Genomic DNA, 20235 nt, shown 5'->3' on the forward strand with positions numbered 1-20235 from the left:
GATCACTACATGGTCAAACCATCGTACTTCCATATTTGGTATTGTTCTGGGACTGAACATGATATAAACTTCAACTAACATTGCAAAGATACTTACATTCACAAGACTGTGTGTTACATGCTTTGGTTAATGGTTGAATGACTACAAGCCCTTGACAGTATTGTTTAAATGCTGGTTTCGGCTCAAATTCTACAGTAAAGCATTCCTTAACTAAAGTCTGGATACCTGAAATGATATTGATAAACAAAACACATGTCTGAAATTAATAGCGTTTAAAAAATAACAAATGGTCATAGCTGCAAAGATTAATAATGTGAACATGATTTGCAAGAATCAAAGCCGAGTCTAATATAAAGCACAGCAAATGATTGCTGAGAAGACTTGGTGCACTGTAGAATGCAATCCCCCTCATCCAGCACCATGCAGCTTTTGACTGGGAAAATTTTCTCCTTCCATCCAGTTATTTATATTAGATGTATGAACATTATGAGCTTCATATCATTAAAAAATTACATCCGGGGTTCTGAACCCCATTTTGTATTAGTCAAAGACTTGGGGTCGTGATGGTTAGGTTTTAATAACAACACTTGTGGTAGTGGCTGAGACCATTAAAAAACAGACATATCTTGCCAATTTGGCAAATGACAATCTACAAATTTGCAGTGAAATGTAACCAACGAAAACTATGTACACCAACTTTCAAATTGCAGGTTGGTTGATTGTATAGTGTATTTATTTTTACAGCAAAGTATACACTACGCACACCCCTACTTGTAAATACCTCCAAACGAGGACCTCATAGACCTTTTCAAACTGACTCATTCCGATAAAACCGCAAACATGAAATAATTTCCCCTATCGCGTGTGCATAAAAGTACCTCTTCAGCATCATGTACAGTGTGAAGTTCCAATGTGTAACAGGCATCATAAACTACGATGAACTTTCGACGGTCAATTTATGAATGAGAGAGGTACTTTTGCTAAGGATTCTCAACGTGCAACATATTTTCGCGCAAAAGGTGCTGTAATTCATAACATCTTGTCTGCCAGTTTGGGTATAATTTGACCCCCTAGCTTACTGAATAAATAGCGCGGTTTTCCGAACTTTTCCAATCTTGATTTGAAAAGGTCTATTCTGCATATGATTTAATAGTACTATCTAACCGAGGATTTAAACACCTGTTCTTAATCGACACACTGTGGACCTCGCACACACACCCCCACACACCAGACCACATACTATCCAACCGTGGCCCGTCCTATTATCCCCTATAGGTGGACCTGTTTTAAATGCATTATTACATTGTGATGTCCTGGTTATATCCAGCAGATCGAGGACGTCTACAGTCAGAGGTGTGTCCTCGTTTGGAGGTATTTACAAATGCACCCCCACACCCCAAGTACACATGAATCATACTGTCATGCAATTCTTCTTGCAAAGGGTGGATGAATGCATTTGATTGACTTACCTCCCCCACATGGTTTTGAACAAGGTGTGTAAGTAGTTATCCACTGATGAGTCTGTCCCTGTAAAAGTGTATAAATCAAAATTGCTCACTTTAATATTGAAGCCAAGTTGACATTTCAAAGTTATTATTCCTATCAAGTTCACAATATTTACATCTCTACTCCTCGTACACTCCGAAGTTATAAATGTTACTTCAGGTGACAACCGTCCCCCAAGTCCAACTGAAGCCAGTTGGTGCATCATTTTTACACTATTTATATCATTACTTTTTAAAGTGCAATTTGCAAAATTTTGAATGTTGCACAGGTCACTTTATAAGATTTGAGACTCGCAATTGAGTTTAACAACAAAATGTGACGGGCCCTGTACATATCGGCAGGCCCGCAGTAATTTTCACAGGCCATTTGTTTTGAGTTGGGCCAGTAAATACAGTAAGCCAAAGAATTAAAGTACCTGTTGTGTTCACCCCTGTATATCCTAAACAGGCAGCCAATACCTGATTTAAGACCTTATTTGTTGAAATTGGTTGATAATTAAAGAAACAGTGATCTTAAGGGGGTACTACACCCCTGCCCAATTTTGTGCCTATTTTTGCATTTTTCTCAAAAATTATAGAGCATTGGTAACAAGTAAGATATGTATATTATAGGGGCAAGGACTACATCTACTGCACTGGAAATTTTATTTCAGCAAAGACAACAGATGTGGAGTTACAGTCAAAAATGAGGAAAACCAATATTTGATCAATTAATCAAGAACTACTTGCCTTGAGTTGCTGAATCTTTAGTGCAGTAGTTGTAGTCCTTGCCCCAATAATATACATATCTTACTTGTTACCAATGTGCTATATTTTTGAGAAAAATGCAATAATAGGCACAAAATTGGCCAGGGGTGTAGTAGGGGAGATTGGGGTTAGTTGAAACATTTTTCACAAAATTGTCTTTTTAACTCAAACCGATTACTTTCAAGAAACACTAACCATATCAGTATAAACATATACATACATGCTACAAATACAACCTTAAACTTTATTGGATCTGCTTATGATTATTCATATAATCCAATTTGAAAATTTGAAAAAAGTGTTTCAACTAACCCCACCCCTGGGGTAAGTTGAAACATAGGGTGGGTTAGTTGAAACACAGCTTGTAAAAATTTCAAAATAATTATTATTGTGTTGTTAGGGTTATACTTCCTTTGAAGGCACCCTTTAACATACAATCAGTGTGAAAAATGAATAAATAAATATGTGGAGTGCGGGTCAATACTTTGGACACAAGGTGACGAGTGTCACCATGGACCAAAATATGAGAAGCCTAAAATAATATAAAATGTACTTTCTGTGTGCACTTTTTGCTTGTATTATTGCTTTTTAACCATATTAAAGCAATATTGAAGAAATGGTAAACATGTTACAAATTTTTAAAAAGTCTTATTTTTAACCATGTTTTTTCTATGCGATTTTCACGTTTCAACTAACCCCACCTCAAAAGTTTCAACTAACCCCGATGCCTATTTTTACATTTCAAAGTTCATTACACAAAATAAGAAATACAATAAAACTTTTATTTAACATTATTCTGGGACTTACTACTAGTGCTTATGATACTCAAAAAATAATCCCCTGAATCTTCAAACAACATGGAAATAACGCATCTTTTCTGAGGGGTATAAAAATTAGTCAGTAAGTCAAAAAACAGATATTCCTTTCCCAAGCCAACACTGGTGGGGCATCGGTGCTGTTGCTAATTTGGTGGATGACCCTTACTAATACCTATTACTAGGTGCCAGTATTTTACCAAATTAATTTTTTGTGTCAGAAAAAAATACAATGTTTCAACTTACCCCGCGTTCCAACTAACCCCAATCTCCCCTACCCCTTAAACCTAGTGAAGAAACAAAATTCACCTTTCATACCTACTATCATGACCATGACTATAACTATATAAATTTAGAAATAAATCTAAAAAAATGCCGTACGTACATAGAAACGGGGCACCGTGAACTCACATCGCGGTGATGACGTCACACTGACGGCATCTATTTATAGGAAGAATTCAAAACACGGCGATGATAACAGTCACAAATCTGGTCTTTTACATCCTCAAATGTGCTCAAAATTTACGAACATGCACCAAATATGTAGGTATGAGAGGGAAACCTCAGTTAACACATTTGCTAGTCAGCCATAATGGCCAAAACCGGCAATACATATTTACATAGAAATATAAAAGAACTGCTAGCTCAAGGAAACCTACATAAATATCTTGTCTATACTTCACTTGACCCAAAATAAATATATGATTTTTTATGGTGATAAGATACTGGCACATGGAATTTTAGAGGGATTTTGACAGCAGTTCCATTAAAAAAAGGTCCTATCATCATGAGACTAAGATCTAGAAACACCCCTGAAATGCTGTTTTGGGGAATTTTGCTAGCAGAATCTTTTTGATGAAAGTCGATCTTTGACAAGATGTAACTTTGCTATGACAAAAAAAGGATTTCAGTTTTGGCTTTCTTTACTCAAGGCCTTTAATTTGATATATAAAATGATGCAGTTTGATGGCAAATTTGAATTCACCTGGCATTCTGTCTGTCCAGCTTCTAGTCTTGGGCCCAAGCGTCACGTGGCTCACGGTTTGTAATGAACGACAGAAACCGGCTGTGAAAGAGACTATACACTCCAGACTGGAGTGGTGATCGTCAATTTCGGAAAAAACAACACTCGACCATGGACTTTAATTGTCGGTTTGTCATTATATAAAACGATAAATCAAGTAAGTAAAGTAACTTCCACTCTGAAAACTTAGAAACTTGTTTGATTCCACTGACTATTTGTGATCGAAATATACACAACACAAATGACAGAAATCATCAAGAAAAAATCGAACCAAGGACTTGTTTTCACTCAAATTTGAGTCGCATCATCAACCGGAAGTGATGTGGCACCGAGCGACAGAATACCTAAAATATGTTTTGTTTTAATGCACAAATCAATTGTAGTCCCGGCCCCGGGGCCTGGCAATAGCGGGTCCGGAAGGGGACTTGGCCGGGATGTAACAGCTCAATGTGTCCCCGCAGTACGGGACGAAGCGGGGCATGTACGGGGATGTAATGCCTCTCAAACAGGCCGGATCTACCCGGGAGTGTACCCGGGACGTAATAGAAGAGTACTCACAACTGTGCGGGTCGTATGTGGGGAAACACTTGAACATGGTGCCCGGGGCTAGGGCGGGGATTTCGCGGGATGTACCCGGGATGTACACAGAAATAGTGCCCCGCCCTGCGGGGACTAGGCCGGGACTGTAACATGTTTGTAACAGTATCCAAAATTACATCCCCGGGTAGGTCCCCGCTATCCCCGGCCCCTGGGGGGCAGGGACTGCAATTGATTTGTGCATAAGTCTCATCTTCACGTGAGGAATGGTTAGGTATCCTAGGTGAATTCAAATTTGCCATCAAATTGCATCGTTTTATATATCAAATTAAAGCCCTTGAGTAAACTAAGCCAAAACTGAAAACCTTTTTTCATAGCACTTTCCGTAGCAAAGTTACATCTTGTCAAAGATTGACTTTCATCAAAAAGATTCAGCTAGCAAAATTCCCCAAAACGGCATTTCGGGGTGTTTCTAGATCTTAGTCTCATGGCGATGGCAGCTTTTTTTAATGGAACTGCTATCAAAATCCTCTAAAATTCCATGTGTAATTTGATTATCACCATAAAAATCATATATTTGGGTCAAGTGAAGTATAGAAAACATATTTATATAGGTTTCTTCACCCACCTATTCTCTAAAAAAATTCAAATTTCTATGTAAATATGCATTGTGTTGGGGCCCCGGTCTCGGCGAATTCGCTGACTAGTAAATGTGTTAACTAAGGTTTGCCTAGGTTACCTACATTGAATGGTCACTGATGGTAGGTAGGAAGTGGTATTTATGAGAAAAAGTGGTATTTTATGTGTACCCTGGACCAGATAAGCTCAGGAGTCTCAGACCTTCGTCGGAGAAGGACAGTGGAAATCGTAGTGACGGAGGTGTGAGTACCTCGGGCTAATATAAAATTATAACATGATAACATGTATTTTTTTGCATGCCAGGCATAAAGCTTTATTATATAGCTAAATTACTTACTCCGAAATACTCAGGTTTTCGAATTTTCCGACTTACGCTTCAGCTTGTTTACTTTAACAACACGTGGGGACCACTGCTACATCTTTGTAAGAAAGAAAAGGCCGTGGTATTTCAGGCTAAATTTAAGAAATATCACCAAAATTGCAAGAATAAAATTGACGATGCTACTTTTCGTATCACGCGCTTCCTGATTTCATTGCGAGTCTTTGCGACGGCGCAGAAAAAGTCCGTCATCCTCAGGGAAAATAAAATTACCTTTAAAAGGGAATAGTTGGCACCAATGATATAAAGCGTAAGCGAGCCGAAGGCCGGGGCCGAAGGAGCGTTCCGATTTCAATGGTTGGCACATACACTTGAAAGAGTGCGGTTAAAGACATAATTGCGTCCTATTATTATTGCATTGGATTATAGAGGATTATACCGATACATCATATAATATACGGTAATCAATATCAGGATATTAGAGAGCTTGCGAAATGACGTTACTTTAACTTTAACTTTAACGTCTAGAGGATTATAGAGGATTATGTATTCAAAACCACCTTGGTTTTGAATACATAATCCTCTATTCCTCTATAATCCTCTAGACGTTAAAGTTAAAGTTAAAGTAACGTCATTTCGCAAGTTCTCTATAGCTGTTATTGACCGCTACTTGGAAGCGAACAGGATAAATATTACGTAGGCTTCCATGTGCGGGGAGTTGAACCCCAGCGACCAGAACTATGAATACTTTGAAGTGTTAGCACCTTGCAGGGCCGTGATAGGAGTGATTTTGGCAGGTCACTTTTTCACAAATTATATAATTTAGAAAACATAAATTTATTTTCTTTCAGGCAAATTATTCTTTTCAATGAAACCAATTTCTGATCGATTTATACAGTGCAGATGACCTGCGAACGTTCTGCATGCCAAAGTCACCATATCAAGTTTACTGTATATGCCTAGAGTAGGCCTAATGAAACCGACTCGCTGAAAACATAACTTGTTCAAGTAATGAACTTCATGCATGTAGCCTACATAATTTATAGTTAACAAGATGATTTTGTGAAGTGTAGAGGCCCTACATGCTTTTATCGATTGGCTACAAACAAAGGATTTGAACCAGTGTATACTTCACCGTAGTTATGGCGCAGTGTAGTCCATTCAATCAAATGTTGTCATTAACCTATTTGATCGTAGTGCATTTGTTGAATGCATTTGAGTAGTCCGCCATATTTACAGGATGATACGTCATATGCACAACCTCTAGGCCCTATACTCTACTGGAATTTTATGTCTTTCAAATGGAATTTTTATTTGGTTTCACGTTGACAGTGGAAATAAGTCCGAGACCATTTAACCATGACCTTATTGTACACGATATGTTACCTTAAGGGGGTACTACACCCCTGCCCAATTTTGTGCCCATTTTTGCATTTTTCTCAAAAATTATAGCGCATTGGGGACAAGTAAGATATGTATATTATAGGGGCAATGACTACAACTACTGCACTGGAAATTTTATTTCAGCACAGACAACAGTTGTGGAGTTACAGTCAAAAATGAGGGAAACCAATATTTGATCAATAAATCAATAACTACTTGCTTTGAGTTGCTGAATTTTCAGTACAGTAGTTGTAGTCCTTGCCCCTATAATATACATATCTTACTTGTTACCAATGTGCTACAATTTTTGAGAAAAATGCAAAAATAGGCACAAAATTGGACAGGGGTGTAGTACCCCCTTAACAATGAAGCCCCTTATCCTAGAAAAATACAAAACTAATTTTTTTTTAATAAAAAAATATTATCCTATGTTGCTACATGAAACCATGGAAGAAAGAGATAATGATGAAACATAGCTAAATCCTAATCCTTTAGTTAGTCCTAACTTAACTAGCGATAAAAGTCAAATTGTAATGTTTAGCCAATTTTTGGAAATAAGGGCCAAAAACATGCGTTTTTTGGGGTGTTTTTCGTATGTTGTGACAAGCCCAAAGACTTGTACTAAGACTAATTTCAGTTTATACATCTTGATGTTTGGAAAAGACGAGTTTTATTCTTATAACCAACCATTTATTGAAGTAGCACAAAAAAATGGAAAATTAGAGCATTATTTTGGCTTATACTGAAGATTTTGAATGCTTAGACTTGTTCCAAGTCATTGATTTTTGTGACTCGATTGTCAAAAAACATGCTGAAAATGCATGTTTTTGCGCTTTTTTCAAGAAATTAGTAAAATAGTGAACTTTATCTTTTATCTCCAGTTAGGACTAAATGAATGATTAGGATTGAGTTATGTTTCATTTGGCAGAACTTGATAATAATTTTTTAATCCCAAAAAATAGTGCTGTATTTTTCTGGAATGGGGAGTAGATATGTGAAACGCACGTTATTATTGTACCATTAATGTTAAAAGGAACAATTTGCGACCAATTTGATAAAAATTTGAGTAATTTCTATTTATAATTAGACCCCTGTGGAGGCCTTGACCTTTGACCTTTTTGTCCATAACTCGAAAACGGTACATCATGGGTCAAACGTCTCGAATCCTTATGATCGGATGAATATATTATATTTTGTGTATATCTGGATGACCTTCTACCCTTTTGTTCTATGGTTTGCAGAAGTTAATTAGTTTGGGCTTATTCAAAAATGGATCACTCCCGGGGGGGGCACTCACATTCCCCAGCTATACGGGTATGTGCCGCGGCGACGACCCCCTTTTTCAGAGCCGCTAGCCGTTCCTTAGACCCACTAAATTCATTGATTGCCGCTCTTGAAGCCCCACTGAAAATTTTCTAGCCGTTCCATAGACCCTCAGATCATCGATCTCCGCTCTCATTGGCATTTTGATTGGCGTGTTTTCTGTCCTACTATTTCGAGCCCAAAAAGCTTCACTGAAGGGAATTTTCCATCGATTTCTTCCCCATTGAAACACATTGTATATAGGAATAAGGTGGATTTTGGGCTCCTTGTACTTTGTAGTAGTGGCAACACTGGTTGGTTGATTGTAAACAGTGATTGCAGCACTGCCGGCCGGCGAGTGCCGAGGCCTTCAGCTGATAAACACTTTGCTGGAAATAAATGATTTTGAGATCTCTTTTGGGAATAAAATTGCCAAATATAAGGAAAAGTACCTCAAATAATTATGTACACGTCCTTGCAGCTAGCCATAACAGTGAATTAAAAGGTAATTTACGATCTACTGGTTCAGTGCCAATAGTGGAATGGTTGTCAAATTCTGCATACTTCACTCAATGGTCTCATGTATGCATGACATTTCAATGTAGCCTAAATGTTTTTCTTTAGTTACGGCACTGAAAAAATATTTTTGTGGGTTTGTTTTTATGGTGGGCTTTTAAATGCTGCTCGCTGCTGCTATAATTATCAGTAGGCTATAGGTAGGTCTGCAGGGTCTAGTAATTTTGATCCGAATGCTGTTTTGCTTTGCTGAGATTTCCATCGTAGGCCACCCCATCAGACCAATTTTACATTAATGATTTTCTTGATCAAAGTGAAATCGATTCCTTCAAAAATCTGTGGCAAAAACGTAACGAAATTGAGCCCTGGTTTGGCCTGCATTGTTTAGTTCCGCGACCCCATTTTCAGATTTTGGCGGCTAATCAGTTCCCAAGACCCCCCTTTTGGCTGGTTAATTAGTTCCCAAGCCCCCCTTTTTGGCCGGCCAATCAGTTCCCTAGACCCCTTTTGGCCGGCCGATCAGTTCCTTAGACCTCGAGTTCGAAACTGGCGGTGGCACACCCCTATCAAAAAAAAATTCGAGTGCCCCCCCCGGGGGATCCCTACGATTGCAAGGAAGTCACATGTCCAAATTGGTGCATTTATCCACTTTGTCCCCATTTTGATGAAATCGACCTCTCGCTAGTATTTTAATTTAAAGTAAACAAAACAACAAATAAACCTTACCTGTACAATTCCTACTTTTAACGAATAAACGATTAAAATTGACAACAAACAATATTCCACAAGTGAAGATACACGCCCCATGATTCCATCCAAGTTTGAAGTGTTTAAAATGGCCGACAACGACACGGAGACACGGTTTCTCGTCTGCTCTTTGTAAAAAAAAAAGAGAAACTTGTGCCATGCGTCACTGCTTTACATTGACAAGCCACCACCATTAATAAATGGGTACGAACGATATTTTAGCATTTTACTTTTGGTTATAAATTGTCATCTTTAGGTATCACTAACATATACCAAAATATATATGCTGCAGGATATTTATTTGGACTTCGTGAACTGATATAACTTAGCTCCAAACTTATTTTGATTATTTTTTAGATTTAAAAATTTGTTATTTTTAACCCTCTCACCTTTCAAAAATGGTCGAACCCATTGTACGTTATGCGGGGAATTTAAACACCTGTTTTTATTCATGCGTGTCATTGCTCTTAGATTGAAGGGCATCGACTGTTACTAATTTTTTTATAACATGAGTTGTAATCTGATTAGGAAAATATAATTAATCTTCTTTAGACTGGTTCCATTTTGGAAAAATCGGGCAAGCTGAATTCGAATCTGTTATAACAATTTCAAACATGTCAAATTATTCGCCTGGTTCCATGGATAGTAGAAATGGAGTTTAATGTTTGTGCGAGTCCGGGGTGCGAGTATGGTTATGCCGTGCAAAAAGTCTAATGCGGCCCAAACACGATCAATTTGATTGATCAATATCAGGGACCCTAGATGCAGGACTGGATACAAAATTACAAAATAATATTTCTCTTCACTATTGAAGAAATATAATCTAGTTTTATTTTATTGACGGTTGGACAATAAAATCACTATTATGTTCGTGTGTATAGTCTGAGACTAGTATACCTAATATAGGGTCGTTGATATTGAACGCAAAATGCGGCCCATACACGATCAATTTGATTGATCAATATCAAAGACCCTAGATACAAGAGTGGATACAACATCTACCATTGTGAACTGTACACACGTGTGTGATTTGACAAATGACGTATAACGAAGAAAATTGCGATTTCATTCCAGTGCCTACAATGCGTGTACTACGCTCACCGATCGTATTACATGTAATACTGCACGGAGCATCGTGCTCAACGTGAAGCTGACATCCACGGGACATGTTAGCAAGCACTCGATCGGTGAACTCTGAATAAAACCGGGTCTCCTCGGTTTTAATATAAAAAGTTAAATTTTACTCATTAAAGCACTTCAGGCTTAGTCTTTTACGTGGTATTTTATTAAACCACTAGGCATTATGATTATGTAAAAAGTAGAAAACCGAGTAAAATCGAGGGCGTCGCTGTGAAGCAAATCACACATTATGGCTTTAATACATTAAATTTTGTATATACTCAGGAGCAACGAGACTGCCTATAGGGTCCCAAATATTGATCAATAAAATTGCACATGTTCATGTATGGCCCGCAACAGGGGTTAAAAGGCAGATAATGCTCTAATTTTCGTAAAATTTTCATGATTTTAGGCAAATTGTTTGTCTAGCTTATAATGTTGTCAGAAAAAGAATAGTTTGTAGTACTATTGCGATGTCTCGCTATATTACACACAGAGTTGCAAGCAGTTAAAAGATCGGTATAGGATTGATTCAATGGCCTTTGTTTTTATCACCTATCGTTTCAACTTCAATTAATAGTACAAACATCAATATAGTGCATACAATGCTTATCCTAAATCCAATCATAGATACGGTAGTAAAAAGGTGATCAAACATGTAAATTGATCTTGGACCTGTTGATTTTGGTAACTACATGTTTTATGCGGCCCATACACAATCAATTTGATTGATCAATATTGGGGACCCTAAACATGCTAAATGCAGGATTGGATACAAAATAATATTTCTCTTCAATATTATTAAAGAGATCTAATGCGGCCTAAACACAATCAATTTGAATGAACAATATCAAAGACCCTAGATACAAAAGTGGATACAATCTGCCATTGTGCACTGTACACACGAACATCCATATAGTGATTTTATTGTCCAACCGTCAATAAAATCAAACTAGAATAGATCTCTTTAATAAGATTGAGGAGAAATATTATTTTGTATCTAATCCTGCATCTAGGGTTCCCATTTGATCGTGTATGTTATGGGCAGTATCTAGTCTTTTATTGATGGTTGGACAATAAAATAACAATTGGGGCAGATTTTGTGTCCACTCTTGTATCTAGGGTTTTTGATATTGAGGAATCAAATTGATCGTGTATAGGCCGCATACGCCTACGAATCGTACATTTTTGTGATCATTGGGACCAGACGAATAATTTGATATGAGTTTAATTTTTGCCCGATTTCCTGGTCTTTTATCAAATTTAGGGTGGTAAGTTCAAATGTAGGCCTACAACTGACAGATGAAATAATAATTTGAATTCAGCAAAGGCCAACCTGAATCAGTGAGATCGGTGCTATTTACGCAAACTTTCCCAAAATAGAACCAGTTGTGATGTGTCCTGAGTAATTTAATTTGATTATTTATCTCTGTTTACAAAATTAGAATTATTTCATAAGTGATGACACATGTGTGGGGAATTCCTTCTCATTCATTGTTGGGAAAAGTCCTCAAGATTGTAAGTGAATATGACATCATATTGGAAATCCCCCAGGATGTTAAGTAATGTAAAAGGTTGATGTTTAATCTGGGTGAATTCCCAGATTGCTCATCTAAGTACATGCCTAATGCTAGTTGGAAATTCCCATTTCTAAAATAAGCTGAATGTGACAGAATGTTAGTCAAGATTAATCTGTTAATAGATTGTGAGTATAAAAGGTGAAATCAATTTAGTTTGCTCTTGGCAGAATATGAAGAGATAATGTGTTGGTCGTCGATGTGCTTCAAAAGGAGGTACATTTGAATCAGTTTGCATAGCCAATAATGTGCTATTTCAATGCAGCATCAAAGGAGATTTTGAGTATATGAAGGTACTCCTCCTCCTCCTCAAAGATTAGAGATTTTCTGTCGACCTGCTGGAGTCTAGTTTATAAAACAATACATCTGTCAATAAGAAGGATTAGTGCAGAAAGAAGCCCGTTTCCCGGAGAAAGAGAGTGATTGGCAAAAGAAGCATAGTTGGTGAAAGTGCTCAACTGTGCAAGGATTTGAACGTTTGGAGAAATCAGCATCATTTCTGTGCGAGGATTTTACGCAAAGGATATATAAATGCATGTGTACAGTGGACTTCGCTGAACAGTGATTTTTCGCAGAACAAGTGAACAAGAATATACATCAGCCAGCCAGAACATTGTACCAGAACACTATAATAATCAGTCATCAGAAGAAGACTGCCGGTTTAGTCGTGATAATTAAAAAAATAAAAAGTGTGTTGTTTGTGTACTAATTGTTTATGCACATGTGTCAATCATATTTTACTTTCAATTAAAGACTTAGATTTTGTTAACTCAATCAAACAGTGTATTACTGTGCATTCGTGTGAACTTGGGAAAAAGGTGATTTTGGCCTTGGGTCATTACGTTTTACGGCTCGAACACAGTCAAAAGCTAATATCGTGACAATAATAGGACCTACGGAAATAGGTGCATATTCGCCGCAGTAGTGATGTAACAGGATTATCCGATTAATTACTATAGCGATAGGTGAAAACAATTTTTGATTGTATCGCCCTGCACTATGAGTAGGCTGCACTCATCACCTGTCTTGTCTGTGTATGTGTGCATCACTGTGCAATCATAGATAAAGCTAAATGGATCAAGCTAAATATATGTAAATTTTAGAATTTAAAACAATACTATCAATTAGAGTAATGCCATTCATACCTAAAAAATACAACTTTCCCGGTATAAATCATTCTGGGACACCCTGTATAATATTGAAGTAGTCCCAATGTTACGGTGTCCCATTGACGCCCAAAAAAATCAAATAAAAATATAAAAAAAACAGTTTTACATTTGCTTGCAAAAACATGGTAGCTTACAAAAACATAAAGATGAAAACGAATTGCGTAATAAATACATTAAAAAGCCGACGATCAATTGACCTTTTGTATTGAAGATATGGATTTTGAAAACAAAACAAACAAAACAAGAAATGTCTTTAAAAAGACAACGCCGTGGATGCAGACCATGTTTCATAATTTTACATTGCAAGTACTTACAGTTAAAATCCATTAAAAGCATGGTATTTTATTTAAAAGGGCATTTCGTGATCCACAGCATCATCCCCCCACTTTTCTAAAAAAAAAAAGTTGAGATTTTTATATCACTGGAAAGGCAAACCTCTTGCTATACATAATGTTTATGTACAAAATATTTCTTGCAGATTAATTCGTTTAGCAAAGATATCGTGAAATTTGAATTTCGTTCTGGTGCACCAGTTCTAACGAAATTACAACACATTGTCTATGGAGCAGTGCAATATACATAACTCGCAAACGCACGATCGGAAGCAACTGAAATTTTGGGAATAAGCTTTTTTCGTGGATATCTACTGAAATTTGCCATAAAAAGAGGATGCTAGGATCATGAAATACTCCTTTCAGATATATTTATTCACAATGTATAGTTTACTGGTAGTTACAGGATCTGCGTTACAATCTACCCCAATTACTGGTATTTACCCCCCCCCCCCCCCTGACGACTAGTGTCACTCGTAACATCAATTATTGATGGTAGTAGTGGCACCTGCACTGTTTATACCCAGCTTGTTTCCTTGTTTGGTCAGATCATGGAATGGTCACTCAGATTAATGCTCATTATTATTGTTGAATTAGTGGTCACACTTGTTGCAGCTTATCAGTAGCCTGGAACAGCAGGAGCGCAGTTGTATCCTTTTTCATAGAGCAATGATTGTTCAAAATGTTTAATGTCAAATGGTTCCTAAAAACCTTATTTGAGAACGGATTTCTATCGTTGAAAAAACAAAATGTATGTTTAATATATTAATTATTTCATTAATAGCAATTTCCTAAGTTTCCATCCATAAATAACCACAGAGCATTATCTGTTTACAAAATAAGTGTTTATTTCAGATTTCCAATTATAGCCATGTTATCAGTATACTGATAAGAGGCCAAATGCAGACCTTCTGGTCATATTTACATTGTTATAGTAAAAAACGGATACTTTATCCTGGTAGTCCCTGGCAACCCAGTCTGCACGTGGCTCAGTCGCAAACATACACGACAGAAACCGGCTGTGAAGGAGCCTATATGCACGTAAACAACTTTAATTCTTATTATAAAATCCGTTTTTTGAGTATAATAGGAAACAAGAAATGTCTTTAAAAAGACAACGCCATGGATGTAGATCATGTTTCATAATTTTACATTGCAAGTACTTGGAATGCTAGTAAATTTGAATGTTTGGTACAACTAACCGGGTGCGAAATATTGGCATTTATTGGTAAATACCACCAATGACATACTAGGAAATACTCAAAATTTTCATGCTGAAAGGCGGAATTGAAAAATGTGTGCTAAATAGGTCTACATATTTTAATTCATACCTGAACAAATGGCTTTAATTGAAATCACATCCTCTGAGTCAAGTTACAACAATACAACAGTCAATATTCAGAAAACCTTTAAGAATGTTTGCTGCTTAAGGGATTTCATATCAACCAAGTTTCATGACAATCCAACTATCTATTATCAGTAACTTTAACCTTGATATGACCTTGATGGTTTCCACAATCTGACAATCTATACTCAATTCACCTTGGATGACCTTGACCTGACATTCAACATTTTCCGCTTACTAACTCATCATGTCCATAACCCCCATAACAATCTGTCCTTTTACCTTTTCTGTGTTTTACCATTTACCAATATTTAGTAAATTACAGTTAAAATCCATTAAATGCCTGGTATTTTATTTAAGATATATTTATTCACAATGTATAGTTTACTGGTAGTTACAATCTACCCCAATTACTGGTATTTACCCTTCCCCTGACGACTAGTGTCACTCCCAACATCAATTATTGATGGTAGTAGTGGCACCTGCACTGTTTATACCCAGCTTGTTTTCTTGTTTGGTCAGATCAGGGAATGGTCACTCAGATTAATGCTCATTATTATTGTTGAATTAGTGGTCACACTTGTTGCATCTTATCAGTAGCCTGGATCAGCAGGAGTGCAATTGTATCCTTTTTCATAGAGCAATGATTGTTCAAAATGTTTAATGTCAAATGGTTCCTAAAAACCTTATTTGTGAACGGATTTCCATCCATTTGAAAAAACAAAATGTATGTTTAATATATTAATTATTTCATTAATAGCAATTTCCTAAGTTTCCATCCATAAATAACCACAGAGCATTATCTGTTTACAAAATAAGTGTTTATTTCAGATTTCCAATTATAGCCATGTTATCAGTATACTGATAAGAGGCCAAATCCAGACCTTCTGGTCATATTTACATTGTTATAGTCAAAAACGAATACTTTGTCCTGGTAGTCCCTGGCAACCCAGTCTGCATGTGGCTCAGTCGCAAACATACACGACAGAAACCGACTGTGAAAGAGCCTATATGCACGTAAACAACTTTAATTCTTATTATAAAATCCGTTTTTGAGTATAATAGGAAAAAACTCAGATACCATGGATGGATACTGACTATATATTTAGAGAACTTTGCCTACTAGGAATTTCATTGAAACATAATGGGATAGGTGAAAAACAATTGGACAAGTATTAATTCAAAAGAAAATATCCTATTTTGGTCAAAATTTAACCAATTTGAATATGTTGGGTGTCAATCTGGACTGAAAATGAGCCATTCGCCAGAGTTCGTTGATTACAGCAAACAAAAAACTTATTCAGCACATTTCATATCTACCTAAACTCTTGAACAACCTCATCCTTTTTTCTGAAAATAACCACATTTTGAAGGTTATCACAAGAAACTCATGCATATGCAAAATAAAGCAATTCCCTATTGCTAACTTGGTAAAAATTTTAAATGAATGAATCTTTTATTTCCATAATAAAAAACAACAAAATACAAAGAAATTCAACATCATAAAAATAAAACAAGACAATTATGGAGGAGATAATCGAAAGGCCAATAAGGCCAGCATTGACCAACCCCTTACAGAACTAAATTAACACAACAACAAACAAACAGAGTATATTAAGCCTATCACACAAGAACAAAAACGGGGCTCCAAGAACTAGATGTAAAATGAGATTAGCTGTGTTTAAGTTAGGCGGGCAGCCTAACTTATTTCTTTCTTGCCATTTCTTTCTTCCTCTTTCTTCCTCTTTCTTCTTTCTTCTCACAATTTGCTACTACTTCCACATCGTTGATTGGATTTCGACCAAACTCAGTCACAAGCAGTATTGGGTAGCTGGCTACAAAAGCTATGGGTTGTTTAACGTCAGAGGTCATCCAAGGGGTCACAGGGGTCAAAAAAGGTCATCTTAACCGAAAATACTCCAATTGAGCTGAAATTTATATGCAATGCACACCACCACATTGGGTTCGTTACTTTTAATGCACTCGGTGTTTCTACCGTCCCGACTCAAACGATTCTAGAAGTTTTTCTCATAAGCCCCGCCTACTTTTCCTGCCTTCTCGGCGACCCGGAAGTAACGTTTTCCATTGGTTTGTGTGGTGCAAAATGAGGAAATTACCAATATTTGGCAACGAATTACAGGAATTCCAGTCATAGATCTCGACTGAAATGGATATATTTAGGTAAATAACACTTTCATTTATGCAATATCAAAAAATTGTAGGAGATCTAGGACCAGTTTGGTAGAAAATCGAGTTGAAATGTGGGCATGTTTTTGGTATGAATTGACAGGTTCGTATTAAACTCAATGGGAATCTCAAGCTTAGGCTAAATTTTAGTCTCGGCATTATACAACAATATTTTGTAAATTTTTCTCGTAAATCGACTCGTCCATGTGTGGTATACACCCTCTTTTTCCATTTAAATAGTTAAGAATGGAAATTTTGGCCTTACGAGCGTAACAATTACGAGGTAATTGTCAGCGGTTTCGAATTCTGCTCCCTTCGCCAGTAGTGCAAGACTGTGGAATTCGGCAATGTCGAGATAGTATTTTCACGAGTTCATACCCTAAAATGCACTTTTATCACTGAGTGTCTCCCAACGAGTGTTTGTTTATTAATAACAAATGTCTTCATTACAAAAGAAAACTTCCAAACCTGTTAATTTAGATTTTAGTTTTGAATTCCACACATAAGGGGGCTGGCATTTTCTTTCGAAGAAATTTATGACCCCCCCTATCGCAGGCAAAAAATTTTAGGACCCCTATCTTGGGTCGAAAATTTTATGACCCCCCCCCCTTCCACCTACACAGACTCAAGACAAATTATTTATTGTCGGAACTAAGGCGCGGAGCGCACCAAAACTTATAGTGAAGAAAGTGCATGGAGCGTGTTAACATTTTTATTGTAAGTAAGTATTAAACTGTAAAGAAGGCCTTTGCATAGATTGTACGCACATTTCGATTGGGAAGTTAAAGAATGCGCGCGTAGTCACCAGCCCTTCATAATTCTGTAACCCCCTATTTTGGGTGTTAACAAAATTATAACCCCCTATTTTTTGTCTGAAAATTCTATGACCCCCTGTATTTTTTTTTTTTTCCTTCTGAAGAAAATGCCAGCCCCCTAACCACCTTCAAAATACAAAACACTGATTTGTTAACCTCTTTGATGAAGTATGTATTTATACTACTACTGTACGTGTAATTTTTTGCTTGTTAAATATTTTTAAAACTGCATTTAGGGGTTGTGCAATAATTATGAGCTCCCCTGGGGGGGGGGGGGTAAAATTTCCAAACGGCTCGCCAAAAATTGCTTTCCCCCCCCCCCCCTCGGCATGCCAAAATCGCTTGCCCCACCTCTTGGCCCGTCAAAAATCTTTACCCCCTCCTTTGCACATGCCAAATTTTTGGGATCCCAATTTGCAAACCTTAAATGGTCGACATGTTGAGAGCGCAGCAAGCAGGAAAATATGCATATTTTTAAATATGCAAATTTAAAAACGTTTTAAAAAATTTAAAAAGCCTTTTTAGAGCGTTTTTTTTAAAAGGCCCCCCCAGAATGTGGGCCAAAAATCATTTTGCCCCCCCCCCCCCCCCTCTCGGCTTGCCAAAAATTTCTTGCCTCTCCCTATTTTACCCACGCCAGGCTCATAATTTTGCACATTGCACAGCCCCTTAGTGAAAAAGTAAGTCTGTAATTAGAAATTTAAGGACCTAGGGCTAGGAATATAAAAGTGAAATGAAGGGGGGGTAAAATAAGGACCGTTCACAAACACTTGTAACGAGGGGATTGGGGGAAAAAGGGGGTCTGAAATACTTTTCAGGGCCCCCCCCTTTCAGACCTAATATTATTTTCAGGGCCCCCTTTTTGGCCATGATAAATGAATGTCAACCCTATAGAAAATAGTATACCGGTAATTAATGTTCTACAAGAACAAGGTGAAATTTTTAAGCCCCCGGCAATTTTTCTTTTGGCATTAGGCCCCCTGTTACAAGTGTTTGTGAACGTTCCCAAATATGACACCTAAATGAACCCTGTGGTGTGCGACCGACTGGGGGTTAATAATTTGCCCCATAAATGAAATCACTCAGTGCTGAATGACACCGCACCACAGGGTTCAGGGGTAACATTCTCCAGTGACGAAACTAGACTTTCGCAATCAAGAGAACAGTTAGCTGGGGGTAAATCTGCCACCACCACCAAAGGGGGCTGGGGAAATGCTGATTTGTTATTGAAGAATGTGTTCATTTGGGGAAGTGTGAGTGGGGGCAAGGATTTCAAACAAAGCTGCTGTAACAGCCCCATGCGTATTGTGCCACTGTCCCAGCTCTACCCTAACAAATTTTCTAAAATCATATTTTCCATTTCAGACCTGCCAAAAGATGAGAGCTACTGTACAAGTAACAAGCAACTGCCAGTCACCATTGACCAATGCCCCTGTGAGCCATTCCATGTCGCTTTTTGCAGCAGAGGCAGACAAAACAAAGGACTGAAATAACGGAGTTCAAAAACGCACTTCACTATGTTGCTAATTGAAGAACAATACTAGTATTAAAAGTCGGGACTCATAAATTAGGTGTAATGGAATGTGTAAAAATTATTCAGATCTAGTATTAGAAATATTCAATCTAGACAGATTAGAATACAATTTAATTCAATTTAATTTTAATTTAATGGATTAAAAATTGCTTAGATTGATTTTTAACCCCTTAAATTAAAATCAAATTAGATTGAATCGAATTGGATTTAAAAAAAATCAAAGCGATTTTAAAAATCGAATTAGATTGAATTCTAGATTGAATGTTTCTAATTAGAGAATAAAGGTATTGTTTTTAACCGCTGGAGTGCATCTATCGTCTCATATAACACGGGCGACATCATTATTTTAAGTAAAACAATGAGGCTAAACCGAGTTGTTTTACGCTAAAAATAATGATGTCGCCGTGTTATATGAGATGATATATGCACGACATGCTAAAAACAATACCTTTATTCTCATTCTTAAACACTTCCAATTCAAATAAAAATATCAAAAGTATTACAAATTTTAATCAAATTAAATCCTACATTTTGCAAGGAATTATACCTAGGGCTTAAAATCAATCAGTCCTGTTGTTGCTATGCACCTCTGATTGGTTCAAATAGCGAGTACGCGTATCGCA

At 37.0% G+C, this 20235-nt stretch overlaps 1 protein-coding gene across 1 annotated transcript in view; it reads right to left on the bottom strand.

The window, feature by feature from the left end:
* The window catches only part of LOC140154398 (cubilin-like), a 48557-nt gene extending 38907 nt beyond the window's left edge, over window positions 1-9650 (bottom strand). Inside the window, 3 exon segments of the mRNA XM_072176966.1 lie at window positions 97-225; window positions 1470-1527; window positions 9514-9650. Of these exon segments, the coding sequence (XP_072033067.1) occupies window positions 97-225; window positions 1470-1527; window positions 9514-9594 (268 nt within the window). The 5' untranslated portion in view covers window positions 9595-9650.
* Window positions 9651-20235: the final 10585 nt, after the last annotated feature.

The sequence above is a fragment of the Amphiura filiformis genome, chromosome 6, assembly GCF_039555335.1.
Source record: "Amphiura filiformis chromosome 6, Afil_fr2py, whole genome shotgun sequence".
In the NCBI taxonomy this organism is placed as follows: Eukaryota; Metazoa; Echinodermata; class Ophiuroidea; order Amphilepidida; family Amphiuridae; genus Amphiura; species Amphiura filiformis.